Source organism: Aquarana catesbeiana, linkage group LG02 (assembly GCF_042186555.1).
Source record: "Aquarana catesbeiana isolate 2022-GZ linkage group LG02, ASM4218655v1, whole genome shotgun sequence".
NCBI classification, from domain to species: Eukaryota; Metazoa; Chordata; class Amphibia; order Anura; family Ranidae; genus Aquarana; species Aquarana catesbeiana.
The window spans coordinates 424324392-424339098 of record NC_133325.1 but is presented as its reverse complement, the minus strand read 5'-3'; the positions used below and the strand labels follow the sequence as shown (position 1 = coordinate 424339098).

Below are 14707 nucleotides of genomic sequence, written 5' to 3'. Positions count from 1 at the left end.
TTGGGAGCGAAGCACTTGTCAAGTGCTGACTATCTGTGCCCTTTCCAACCCATCTGCTCCACGAAAGCCATACTATTGATTCCCACAATAAAAAGCATTCTATGAATGGAGGAGATGGACCATTCATTCATCCGCCCATCCTTCATTCATAGAGGGCTTTTCATTGTGGGAACCGATTGTAAAATTTCTATGAAGCTGTGAAGGACAGGTGTACTCAACACTTTTGATGTATGCTTTTGACAGGTGGAGCCACACATATTAACTCCCATAGCACCAGAAGATCACAGTTACTGGGGTATCCTGCGAAAAAGGGCTAAAGAATTTAAACAAAACACATCGCCACAAGGGACACTTTCATTGTAAGTACTGTCCTTGGTTAAAAAAAAATCACTAATTCTATGGTAACCACTATGGTTGAAAAAATCCCCTCTGGGTGATCAATGTACAGTGCAAGGATTTTAAAAAAATGTTGTCCTACCTTTTTCTGCTCTAAAGAAATAGCTGTTTGTTTCACCATGTCCTTTACAGACTGATTGTGAATAGGAGGTTCTGGTTCACTAAAATCAGCTGGTGAAAACATCGTGTTTTGATGAGAAAAGTTGAAGGGTTACAGAAGGCTTTGGACGCTGTGTATCTAGAAATACAGTGCAGCAGTTTGTGCTAATACAGTAATATGTGCTGTGTTCCAGCCGAGTCCTACTCACTTCAATTGTGTGGCCGGAAAGAAGCCAATCCGGTCATGTATATTAGCCATTCAGGCAGATATTTATATTTTTATGAACTAATGCAAGGTGTGGTAATGCTGAGATAAAGAGGCTGGAAGATGATGTCACAAACTTCACCTTAGCCAATTGTGAAATGTCTTGTATTCATGAATACAAATATGACACTTAAAAAAGAACAGGCACCGCTTCAAGAAGGACTTTTGTCTTGAGAAGTCGCCCATATCTGCTGAAGATCATCCTTGGAAGTGGTAAACAAGAAAACAGTTTGGATCTTTAGAAAATAATGATAAAAATACAAGGCACTCCCTGAATAGCTGATGAACCGCATGACCATTTTTTTTTTTTTTGGCCACACAAGTGAAGTGAATAGGACTTGGCTGGAAAACAGCACATATTGTTGTATCAGCACAAACTGGTGCATTGCATTACTGGGTACACGGTGGCCAGAGCCATCTGTAACAATGTGTAATCGCTTGGACCATGCTGGCCCAAATTCAATTTTTTAGGGAAACCAAACATTGAGTTCTGGTTTAAATTACAATATGGCTTGTGCTGCAATTGTATATGCTAAATTATTATTTTTTTGGATAGAGTAGGAAAGGACTGAAACAATTTTCAGGTTATGTATTGCTGTATGTGTCCAATTGAGGAGAGTTCCCTTCACTTTCTATCCCAGCGAAGGAAAACCACATAAGTGGAAATCTCTACAAAGTGGGGGAAATTTCCCTCTTAGATAATTGTCACCGTGTCAGGTGCCCCCCTTTGGAAGACTTTTCCTCATATCTTCTTCTTGGTAACAACCATAACATTTGGGATTTCCGGTCATTTTCTGTCCCAGTAACTATGGTAAAAGGACACATAGATAAGGTAATTCTACCCAACAGGGACACAGGGAGCAATATAAATGTTTAATATACATACAACATACATTTTAATGTTTTAGCTTCCTAGTCATATTTCTGTGTTACGTACAGTGGAGCCTATTGAACGTTTGTTTAGAAACCAAAAAAACTAGTAGCATAGTGGAGGATGACGAATGTCACTAAAGCAGACTGCAGACAGCGAGCACATTCTAGGGTTTCAGAAAATTATTGTGGTTCAGCAGGTGCAAGAGATTATCGCAGAATACCAGCATAGTGCAAGTTGTTGTGTGTCAGCTCATTAACCCCTGCCAGTTCAGTCCTCTGATAAAGAACTGTCCTTCATAGGAGATATTCAGCCAGAGACAGATGAGTTTTCCATGTGCTATGATGGAGATTACTGTGTCAGTGTCAGAGTAAAGTTTGTCAGAACTTGTGCAGTTTTCAATCTAATATCTCTGCATTTTAAAATACTGATCTAAAAGCTGAATTCCAGGCATAAAAACATTCATGTAAATATATTCCTCATTAGCAAGGTTGGAGATACAATTGTGCTCAAAAGTTTGCATACCCTTGGAGAATTGGTAATATACAGTATGTACCATTTATAAAGAAAACACGAGTGAGCGGGCAAAACACATTTCTTTTATTTCTTATGGGATTCATATTGAACTGTAGGTCATAACAGAATAGCACAATCATAAAACAAAACATGGCAACAAGAGAAAAAATGAATCAACCCCTGTTCAGAAGCATACCCTTAGGTGTAAATACTGTGTATTGCCCCATTTAGCATCAATGACAGTGTGCAGTCTTTTGTAAAAGTTGTCTATGAGGCCCCAAATTCTTGCAGGTGGTATAGCTGCCAATTCATCTTGGCTAAATGCCTCTAGGTCATGCAAAGTCTTTAGCCAACTTGCATGAACCGCATGTTTGAGCTCTCCCTAGAGTGGCTTGATGATATTAACGTCAGGAGACTGTGATGGCCACTCCAGAAACTCCATCTATTTCTGCTGTGACAACTGGAGGGTCAACTTGGCCTTGTGCTTAGGCTCACTGACGTGCTGTAAAATCCAAGAGCATTCCATGCGCAGCTTTTGTGCATAAGAATGCAAATTGTCTACCAGTATTTTCTGATAATATACATTCATCTTGCCATTTATTTTTACAAGATTCCCTGTGCCTTTAGAGCTCACACACCCCAAAACATCAATCAGCCATCACCATGCTTCACAGTGGGTATATTATTATTCTTCTGCAAACATAACCCTTATAGTTGTGACCATAAGGCTCTATTTTGGTCTTGTTAATCCAGATTACAGTGTGCCAGAAGCTGTGAGGCATGTCAAGGTTTTGTGGAGCATATAGTAACTGGGCTTTTTTGTGGTACTGGCACACTAAAAGGTTCTTTCTGGCAACTCGATCATGCAGCTCATTTTGTTCAAGTGTTGTCGTATTGTGTCCTTGAAATAACTGTCTTTTCCAGAGCAGCCTGTATTTCTCCTGAGGTTACCTGTGGGGTTTTCTTTGTATCCTGAACAATTCTTTTGGCAGTTTTGGCTGCAATCTTTATTGGTCCACCTGACCCTAGCATGGTATCAAGAGAACCCTGGATTTTCTACTTCTTAATAAACAGTACTGACTGGCATATTCAAGGCTTTGGATATCTTTTTATACCATTTTCCATTCTTATAAAGTTCCATTACCTTGTTATGCAGGTCGTTTGACAATTCTTTTCTGCTCCCCATGTCTCAGCAGTATATAGTTGCTCAGTGCATCCACATGAGAGCTAACAAACTCATTGACTATTTATATATAGACACTAATTGCAATTTAAAAAGTCACAGATGTGGGAAATTAACCTTTAATTTACATTTTAACCTCTGTGTGTGTCACCTTGTATTTCTGTACCAAGGCCAAACATTCCAGGGAGTGTAAACTTTAGAGAGTTTTAGATCAGGGCCATTTGGATGATTTCTGTTATCATTATGATTAAAAAGGATCCAAATAACTGTAGCACCCTCCTAGGTAGGTGCTAGAAGAGAGTATAGTTTTGGTCTTTCTGCCTACCAGGAAGATGGTCAGGTAAAACTTTCTGCCTACCAGGGAGCAGGATCTATTGGTTAGGTCTGCTCATTATACTCAGGTGCAGCTTAGCTTCCTCTGATTGTTCTCCACTGGTCCAGTAGGGAGGCATATTGGACAGTGGGAGGGGACCTGACAAGTGAGTACATGAGTGCATTTTTTTGCCCAAAAATTACTCAAAACCCCCAAACATTATATATATATTTTTATCAGACACCCTAGGGAATAAAACAGTGGTTGTTTTTTTCAAACGCGTTTAAAAGAAAAAAAACTGTTTCATGAATAAAATTAAAAAAACACTAAAGTTAGCCCGTTTTTTTTGTATAATGTGAAAGATGATTTTATGCCGAGTAAAGATACCTAACATGCTTTAAAATTGCACACACTCGTGGAATGGCACCAAACTTCAGGACTTAAAAATCTCCATAGGTGATGCTTTAAAACAATTTTAACGGTCACATGTTTAGAGTTACAGAGGAGGTCTAGAGCTAGAATTATTGCTTTCGCTCTAACATTTGTGGCAATACCTCACATGTGTGGGTTGAACGCCATTTACATATGCTAAAACAAGTGCTTATGCTGGTTAAATTACTGTAATACGTAACTTGTGAATATGTAACAAGATTTAGTAATGAGAACGATATCATTAGCAGTAATCAGCATGGATTCATGAAGAAATGTTCTTACCAAACCAATCTATTAGCCTTCTATGAGGAGGTGAGCTGCCATCTAGATAAAGGAAGGCCCGTAGACGTGATGTATCTGGATTTTGCAAAAGCATTTGACACAGTTCCCCATAAACGTTTACTGTACAAAATAAGGTGCGTTGGCATGGACCATAGGGTGAGTACATGGATTGAAAACTGGCTACAAGGGCGTATTCAGAGGGTGGTGATAAATGGGGAGTACTCAGAATGGTCAGGGGTGGGTAGTGGGGTCCCCCAGGGTTCTGTGCTGGGACCAATCCTATTTATTTTGTTCATAAACAACCTGGAGGATGGGGTAAACAGCTCAATCTCTGTATTTGCGAACGATACTAAGCTAATCAGGGCAATAACTTCTCCGCAAGATGTGGAAACCTTGCAAAAAGATCTGAACAAATTAATGGGGTGGGCGACTACATGGCAAATGAGGTTCAATGTAGAAAAATGTAAAATAATGCATTTGGGTGGCAAAAATATGAATGCAATCTATACACTGGGGGGAGAACCTCTGGGGGAATCTAGGATGGAAAAGGACCTGGGGGTCCTAGTAGATGATAGGCTCGGCAATGGCATGCAATGCCAAGCTGCTGCTAACAAAGCAAACAGAATATTGGCATGCGTTAAAAAGAATTAAAATCCATTGTGCGACACTTGCTCAATGCAGCAAAATCTTGCATCCCTGCTACATGAAAACAACACACCTCCATCCATTGGATTGTGGTTGTGTAAAGTGGAGGATCTTAAGAAACTAGAGGATCTGGTGCATACAGCACAAAACAAACAAGAAAAACACTCTAAAGTCTGGAGGACATGGAACTTAATCAAGATGATACCATATATGCTAGCAAACAAGATCAAGAAATTTATTCTCAATTTGTATTAAAGCAATATTGCTGGACCGGTCAGTTGTTACAGTTTTATGTATTCTGCATTGCAGATAGCAAAGGGACGGAAAGCCCACATGTAACATTATATTGGCTATCATAACTGCAGTTGCTCTGTATTTCTGTATTTCTGTGTTGAAAAACTTAATAAAATCAATATTTGAAAAAAAAAAAAGGGGATTAATTCCAGAGATAAAACGATAATTTGATAATTCGATAAAACGATAATTCCCGCTTTACAAGACTCTGGTCCGGTCGCACCTAGAGTATGCTGTCCATTTCTGGGCACCAGTCCTCAGAAAGGATGTACTGGAAATGGAGAGAGTACAAAGAAAGTTATGAGGAATGGTTGCGAGCACTGAATTTATTCTCTCTGGAGAAGAGACACTTGAGAGGGGATATGATTTCAATATACAAATACCGTACTGGTGACCCCACAATAGGGATAAAACTTTTTTGAGGAAGGGAGTTTAACAAGACTCATGGCCACTCATTAAAATTAGAAGAAAAGAGGTTTAACCTTAAACTACGTAGAGGGTTCTTTACTGTAAGAGCAGCAATGATATGGAATTCCCTTCCGCAGGCTGTGGTCTCAGCGGGGGGCTAGGCTTATTACCAGACAAGAAACAGGAAGTGGGCTATAAAAGATATTTACTGGCAGAAAAAAATGTTTTACTATCCAAAGTTAAAATAACAAGGGCAGAAGATTTAATAGATTGAAAGTTGAAAAAATGACTGAAGGTCTGCTTTAACTAACTGCAACAGACAAGGCTGGTCTGAATGAGCTCTTACTGTTCAGACTGTGCAGTCAATGCAAAGTGATAGGGCACATGAATTACTGTGTGCTAAGTCATGGGTCAATGTGCACTTTGTGGAGACAGCCAATTCATTTGAGTGTGCACTAATAGAAGGGTAGCTAAGAAGTCTTGTGACAAGTGACGCAACGCATCAGGCGGAGCCAGTGACATCACTTCCAGTGTCTACGAAACATTGAAGTATTGCGGTGAGAAGGAGATTTACCGTTCCAAGGGCTGTTTTTTGCATGCGTTTTGGCAAGTACTTTATTTGTAAGTGTTCCTAATCTTATTAAGACATCGTGGCAAGATTTTTGCAATCACGTGGGTGTGTGTATTGGTCCAGCAACGCACCAGCACCTTTGCAGCCATTGTGCTACCTGCTGGGTGTTTGGTGTGTCCTTTACCTTTAAGAAGGGGTGGGCTCCCTTCAGTCCACCTGCCCTCACTTATCCATTAGAATGCATGTGCCTCCACTGTGGGGACACCTAAATTTTAGTGTTAGGACCACAGATTACAGGGTGCCGTGACGTGGCTCTGTGGCTTACGCATGCGTTTGCAGATGCGTGCGGACTGAACCCCTGTTTTTAACGCGTACTGTTAGACAGGTCAATTGGTTGTCTGCGAGCTGGTGGTAAGTAGGCTTGGAATTTTTTCCTGGGCATTCCCCAGGTTTTGTTGTTATACTACGCTATAAGCCTATTCTTTTAAATTATGAGCAGTCATTCCCCAGCAGAGTGTTAACCAGCGGATGAGGAGTAAATACCTGAGTGGAACCACACCAGTCTATTACCATATAAAAGGAGAAATATAACCTGTAATGGGTTGAAATCTAAGGTGAGCAGGCATTGCAAACGGAGGTGTTTGGTGATGGTTTCCTGATACACAATTGCTGTTGAACGGATGGTCTTTGTATATTTTTCACACACTATATCGATTGATTTGTATACTAAGGAGTTTATTTCAGTTTTTTTTTTGTTTTTTTTTTTATTTTACTACTATACAATGTGCTTTCTGTGGAAGATTATCTAGGATTTCACGTATATGTATAGTAGCACTGTTACTTCACTGCAAAATGATATGACACTTTTATTGATGTTTTTGGAAAATTTTTGTTTGTGTTAATTTAACTACTTGCCGACCAGCCACCATGTATTTAATGCGGCAATGTGGCGCTATTGCGGGAAACGACATACCTGTACGTCGTTTCGTTCAATAGCCACTAGATGGCACCATCGCACCGCAGGAGGCGCGATTGCACCATGATTAGCTAGCGGGGATGTCAATCAACAGGTCCGATGGACCTGATGTCCTCCAGCCACTAGCGATCATCCCAGGGAGAGGCAGAACGGCGATCTGCCTATGTAAACAAGGCAGATCCCTGTTTTACAAGGGGACAAGATGGAGATCTTATGTTCCTGCTAGTCCTCCGGTCAGTCCATCCCCACACAGTTAAAAAGCACTCCCTAGGAGCACACTTAACCCTTTGATCGTCCCTGATGTTAACCCTTTGCCTGCCAGTGTCATTTATACAGTGACAGTGCATTTTTTTAGCACTGATCACTGTATTGGTGTCACTGGTCCCCAGAAAGTGTCACTAAATGTCAGATTTGTCCGCCACAATGTTGCAGTCCTGCTAAAAATCGCTGATCGCCACCATTACTAGTAAAAAATATATTATATATATATATATATATATATATATATATATATATATATATATATATATATATATAATAAAAAAGTCCATAAATCTATCCCATAGTTTCATAGTTTGTAGATGTGATAGCTTTTGTGCAAAACAATCAATATATGCTTATTGGGATTTTTTTTTAACCAAAAATATGTAACAGAATACATATTGGCCTAAATTGATGAAGAAATTTTATTTATTGGATGTGTTTTATAGCAGAAAGTAAAAAATATACTTTTTTTTTCAAAATTTTCAATCTTTTTTTGCTTATAGTGCAAAAAATAAAAACTGCAGAGGTGATCAAATACCACCAAAAGAAAGCTCTGTTTGTGGGAAAAAAGGACATAAATAATGTATGGGTACAGCGTCGCACGAACGCGCAATTGTCAGGTCAAATTTTGTGGTCAGGAAGGGGGTGAAACCTTCTGGGGCTGAAGTGGTTAAGCCTTTTTTTATTTATTTTTACCTAGTGATCAAGCCAGTAAGCATGTTATTTTTCATCTTCCTTTAACAGACCAAGCTGCCCAGTAAAAGTGGCAGTTAAAGGGTTGAGAGAAACCATTTACCACTGACAGAGGTACTTATAATGGTCTGCTGTTGTTAATTTATGCAAAACATTTACCCCAAAAAGAATGGAGATCAGCTTCAAGTCCATCTAAATCTGCTAGTCTTACCCTCCGGAACCCCCAGACTGACAATGCTGCTGTAAAAGGTGTCTGCTACTATTTTATCCATAATGCAGACACCCTAGGACAGGAAGTGTGTTACTGGCAGGATTACCGGGTGCAGTGGCAGCCTGTGCATTGAGGGCGCATGGGCGCCACCCCCCTATCCTTCCTGCCGCCCCCCCTATCCCTGCTGCCGGCCCTTTTCAGGATGCCGGGTGCATGAATTCCTTTGGTGGGGGTGGGCAGGGATTTTTTTTTTTTTTTAAGCACCCGATTAGAGCCAGAGGCCCTAATAGGCTTCAAAAAAGGGTGGGCTAGGGGCGCAGAGAGTGTGCCCCGATCCCACCCAATTGTGTGAGGATAGCGAATACATTTTCTCTATTTTCACACTAAAGTTCCTCCCCGCAGATCAGGAGGCAGGTCGTAAAACCTGTTATCCGATTGGCCAAAGCGCAAGGCAATCCTATTGGATAGTAAATAAATAAATGTAGCGCTATGTGTAAAAATATATATAAATATAAAGTATAAATCTCTAAAATAAATAAATCCTACATATAAATGAATAGTCCATAAAATGAAAAAATGAAGAAATGAAACATGAAAAACTCTTCTTGTGATCAGTGTATCCACACAATTCCACCACAGTGATTGTTCATCCTCAAAAAGGAGTGCACACCACCGCCAGTAAAAATGCGCGTTCACCTCCCAGATGAGTCAAAACTCATATGCGGATCTCCCCACGAGCTCTTTGCTCTCACTTCCTCTTCCCAATCAGTGGTAGATAATCCAGATGGCCCTTTTCTTAATGGTAACTCAGCTCATTAACATCCAAAGAAACAAATCACCTCCCAGCTTGGCTCAAGATTCCATGAGTTCAGGACATGTAAATAATAAGTATAGAGACCATAGTGTTCTCTGTATACAAATTTATTCAAAGCCCCCAAACAGACAAGTTGCACTTACAAGATAAAAACTTTTAAAATCACATATAAACCTCTAGAGTAGCACTGCCGTGTCCACATACACAGTGGCTGGACGTCACTATCAGCACTTCCCTTCTAGATGCGTATCAGCCAATCACAGGCCTTCCTCAGTAGAACTGTTCTACTGTATACCCTAGTCTGCGTCATGCTAAATTATATATCCTGATCTGTGTCATGCTGAGCTATAAACCCTGATCTATGTCATGCTGAGCTATATACCCTGATCTGTGTCATGTGGAGCTATATACCCTGATCTGTGTCATGCTAAGCTATATACCCTGATCTGTGAGGCTGAGCTGTATACCCTGATCTGTGAGGCTGAGCTGTATACCCTGATCTGTGTCATGCTGATCTGTATACCCTGATCTGTGTCATGCTGAGCTATATACCTTGATCTGTGAGGCTGAGCTGTATACCCTGATATGTGTCATGCTAAGCTATATACCCTGATCTGTGAGTCTGAGCTGTATACCCTGATCTGTGAGGCTGAGCTGTATAACCTGATCTGTGAGGCTGAGCTGTATACCCTGATCTGTGAGGCTGAGCTGTATACCCTGATCTGTGTCACGCTGAGCTATATACCTTGAGCTGTGAGGCTGAGCTATATAACCTGATCTGTGAGGCTGAGCTGTATACCTTGATTTGTAATGCTGAGCTGTATACCCTTATCTGTGTCATGCTGAGCTATATACCTTGATCTGTGAGGCTGAGCTGTATACCCTGATCTGTGTCACGCTCAGCTATATACCTTGATCTGTGAGGCTGAGCTATATAACCTGATCTGTGAGGCTGAGCTGTATACCTTGATCTGTAATGCTGAGCTGTATACCCTGATCTGTGAGGCTGAACTATATACTCTGTCCTGTGATGCTCAGCTGTATACTCCTGACACTATGGGTGGAAGCAAGTGGAATACAGGGGGACGGAATGGGTGGATTATATAAGGGGCGGGGCTTATGAGAAGCAGGAGGGGTCAAAAAAGAAAGGCTGGGTCTGGAGCCCCCATCCCAAAACTTCACCAGCGGCCACTGACCGGGTGAAATGAATGCAAAAAAAAGAGAGTTCAGGACATGTAAATAATAAGTATAGAGACCATAGTGTTCTCCGTATACAAATTTATTCAAAGCCCCCAAACAGACAAGTTGCACTTACAAGATAAAAACGTTTAAAATCACATATAAACCTCTAGAGTAGCACCGCCGTGTCCACATACACAGTGCCTGGCTGGACGTCACTATCAGCACTTCCCTTCTAGAAGCGTATCGGCCAATCACAGGCCTTCCTCAGTAGAACTGTTCTACTGTATACCCTGATCTGTGTCATGCTAAATTATATACCCTGATCTATGTCATGCTGAGCTATATACCCTGATCTGTGTCATGTGGAGCTATATACCCTGATCTGTGTCATGTGGAGCTATATACCCTGATCTGTGTCATGCTAAGCTATATACCCTGATCTGTGAGGCTGAGCTGTATACCCTGATCTGTAAGGCTGATCTGTATACCTTGATCTGTGTCATGCTGAGCTGTATACCCTGATTTGTGTCATGCTGAGCTATATACCTTGATCTGTGAGGCTGAGCTGTATACCCTGATCTGTGTCATGCTGAGTTGTATACCCTGATCTGTGTCATGCTGAGCTATATACCTTGATCTGTGAGGCTGAGCTGTATACCCTGATCTGTGTCATGCTGAGTTGTATACCCTGATCTGTGTCATGCTGAGCTATATACCTTGATCTGTGAGGCTGAGCTATATAACCTGATCTGTGAGGCTGAGCTGTATACCCTGATCTGTGTCACGCTGAGCTATATACCTTTAGCTGTGAGGCTGAGCTATATAACCTGATCTGTGAGGCTGAGCTGTATACCTTGATTTGTAATGCTGAGCTGTATACCCTTATCTGTGAGGCTGAGCTATATACTCTGTCTTGTGATGCTGAGCTGTATACTCCTGCCACTATGGGTGGAAGCAAGTGGAATACAGGGGGACGGAATGGGTGGATTATTTAAGGGGTGGGGTTTATGAGAAGCAGGAGGGGTCAAAAAAGAAAGGCTGGGTCTGAAGCCCCCCATCCCAAAACTTTACCAGCCGCCATTGACCGGGTGAAATGAACGCAAAAAAAAAGCTACAAAAAAAAAATGCAGATGCCACATCTAAGTATTGGTAAGCTGCAACATACTCCATTTTGTTTTTGGGTTTAATAGCACTTTAAGTTTAAATAGTAAGGGATAGTCAGAACCTGTCAAGTCCCTTATTCCAGAACACCAAGAGGAAGCCAGTGGAAATCTTCCAAAGTGAGGGGAAATCCCCTTTGAGGCAACTGTCACTGGAGCAGGTTATCGCATACAATATTTTTTAACTTCACTGCCTGTGACCCCACTGCATTTGCTCCTATTTGACCTTCTGCCTGAATCTCACAAGGAGTTCCCTCCTTCCCTATATTTTAGTCTCCTAGTAACATTATGTAAACTTTATAGCCATTAATAAATAACATCATAGAAAACATTGTGTATTTACAAGAGAAACAGTCAATTTACACATTTCAGTATTGGATAAGGTCTATTGGAAGCTAGCCGCTGTGTAGCAGTTTTGGGTTTGACCACTTCTTGTTGTTTCGCTAAAGCTGAACTCCAGGTAGATATTACAAAAACAAGAAGGAATGCAGTTATGTATCGATTTAAAAAAAAAATCCTTAAAGTAGTATTAAACACCAAGTCAAAAATGCAATATATTGCAGCTTATCAATCCTTAGATATGGTGGTTGCATCAGTTTTCTTGTTTTAGGCTTTTTTCCCTCTTTTTTTTTTACCTGGTGATCTGGCCGGTAACAAACCTTCTGTATTACAGTGCCCTCACTCTGGATGAAGGAGCACAGGGGGCACATTTGAACAGCAGAATTGTCAGTCTGGGCGGAAGAAAGTGTTCGATGAACTAGCAGATTGAAATACACTAACAAATTGAAGACAAACTCCAGCTAATACTTTATAATCAGTTACAGCAAACAGTTTTGTTTTCATTTTGGGATAAAGGTGTTACATAAATAAATAAAAGCTGACCATTGTAAGCATCCCTGTCAATGGTAATTGGTTTGTCTCATCTCTGTAACTGATACATTCTGCTGAAAAGCTTTTTATACAACAGACTTACTGGCTGGATCGCCAGGTGAAAACAGGTGAATGAAAAACTAAAAAAAGAAAATGAATGCAGCCACCACATCTAAGAAACAGTAGGCTGCAATATAATAAATGTTTGCTTTTGGGTTTATTACCACTTTAAATGTATTTTTCAGGTTCAACTCTGAGCAAAATTAAAATAATAATAATATTAGACTGAGGACATGCTATGAAGGATGTCATGGCCCTGCAACCTAATGGGGAGTCACCATGGCACTCTTTATTAATAGTGTATTCATACAGAGGGCAGCGATGGCCTCATCACATCACATCACCACTGCTCTCTGTGTCTTCACAAAGCACCCACCACTGGAGAAAATAAGAAAAGGAAGAGGACCCTGCATGTCACATGATCGATCAGTAGACTTTGGAAAAAGGTAAATATATTAAAAGAAAGAAAAACATTCATACTTGGGGAACAACTTGTGTCAGAGGTTGTCACTTGAAGAAGCAGCACTGTGTGTATCAATGGACACACAGGGGTGGGGATTTACTAAAACTGGTGTGCACAGAGTCTAGTACAGCTGTGCATAGTAACCAATAAGCTTCTAGCTTTTATTGTCAAAGCTTAGTTGAACTTAGAAGATGATTGGTTATTATGCACAGCTGCACAAGAGTCTGTGTGCACCCGTTTTAGTAAATTTTCCCCATAGAGTCTGCACATCTGCCACCAAGAGCTTGCTATGGGGGCAGACACAGAAGAGGAAGCGCCTGGAGCACCGGCAGAGGACCCTACAAGGAGAGGTTCAGGGCTGCTCTGTGCAATATCATTGCACAGAACAGGTGAGTATAACATGTTTGCTTATTGAATTTAAAACAATTAACCTTTAATAACGCTTTAAATGTCACTTCAAAAAGTCAGGTCACCAGGCTGAATGTGCTGCCTAGTAGGTCAGTGCGAATATCAAGCTTAGATGGACATCTTTTAGTAGGACAAACAGCTCCCGTATATGTATTTATATTGTGTGTAACTGTTTGTCTGCCGGTAAAATTTAAGGCCTGGTTCACACCTAGGCATTTTTAGTGCTTTTTGCATTTTGCAGATTCGCACTACAGAAAGTGTTCCATAGGACACCATGTTAAATGGACTGTAGTGTGTTTCTGCAAAACTGAATATGCACTAAAAAATGCATAAGTGTGATCCAGGCCTAAATATAGGTTTATGTTGACCAGATTTACATATTTTGACTGCTGTACTGCTCCAGCATATGCATTTGCAAAAATACGCCATACTTCAGGAATATATTGCTAGTGATCAGTGGGCAAAATAAAGTGCCGTTGTGCTACACAACTGTGATTCTTGTCATTTACCTTACAACAACATTGTCTGACAAACCACTGGACATTTCATGAGTAAATAAATGCCCTCGAAATATTCTGAAAGTCTCTAGTCTTCTTTAAAAGTCTGTTGCATGGATAAATTATTACGTTAATGTTGTAACCTATATGGTTGTTCATAGATAGAGGTTCCATTAGTAAATGACAATTGTAAATCTTCCACAGGCTGCTGCAATCTATAGTGGCTGCTACTATGTCCTGATAAACTGTTTTCCGAGGCATTTTCTTCTACGTGGTCATTTGGAAATCCAGGTAATATTAGGTCCAACAGTGAAACTGGTGGAAATGTTTCTGTACATTCTCCCTGTTTCACAAATTCCCAAGCATCATTCACTACAAAAATTGGCGTTGATCCTGGTGTTAGATCGAGGTGATTATTTGGTAGGAGACCATCATCTTCTGGCCTATTCACAGACCCACTGTCCTTATCCAGAGGTAGCTGAGGAACTGTATTGTTTGAAAAATCTGGAGTATGATTGTCCTGACCTTCTTCAATAAAGCCTACATAATTAACCGATAAGTCTGTTTTTTTGTTCTTCTGCTGCAAATCAAAGCAGTCATTTGATAGCAATTGAGAGTTTGTGTTGAAGTTAGAAGTGTGAGATTGCCTGACATAAGGTATTTGCTCAACATCCTCACCTTGATACTGATATATATTTAAATCAGAATAATTAGGCAGTGGAAGCATCCATTGGGACAAACCCATAGTACAAAGACTGCATTTTTCCTTTCTTTTTATCAGTAATGGAATCCTGATAAACTTTTTAAAGTCCTGTATTAAACAGAAAGAAATCA

At 40.5% G+C, this 14707-nt stretch overlaps 1 protein-coding gene across 3 annotated transcripts in view; it reads right to left on the bottom strand.

Annotated features, from left to right (window-relative positions):
* Window positions 1-2210: 2210 nt before the first annotated feature.
* The window catches only part of IL22RA1 (interleukin 22 receptor subunit alpha 1), a 43857-nt gene continuing 31360 nt past the window's right edge, over window positions 2211-14707 (bottom strand). The window contains exons 7-8 of one of the 3 annotated variants that reach the window (XR_012241667.1): window positions 9897-14684; window positions 2211-9813 (exon numbers count right to left, since the gene is read on the bottom strand). Coding sequence is in view for 1 of the 3 variants with exons in the window: in XM_073615487.1 (XP_073471588.1) it covers window positions 14004-14684 (681 nt within the window). In the remaining 2 variants the exon portion in view is untranslated. Of the gene's footprint in view, window positions 14685-14707 lie in introns of all 3 variants that reach the window. The other 2 variants (XR_012241668.1, XM_073615487.1) reach the window with 2 other exon arrangements.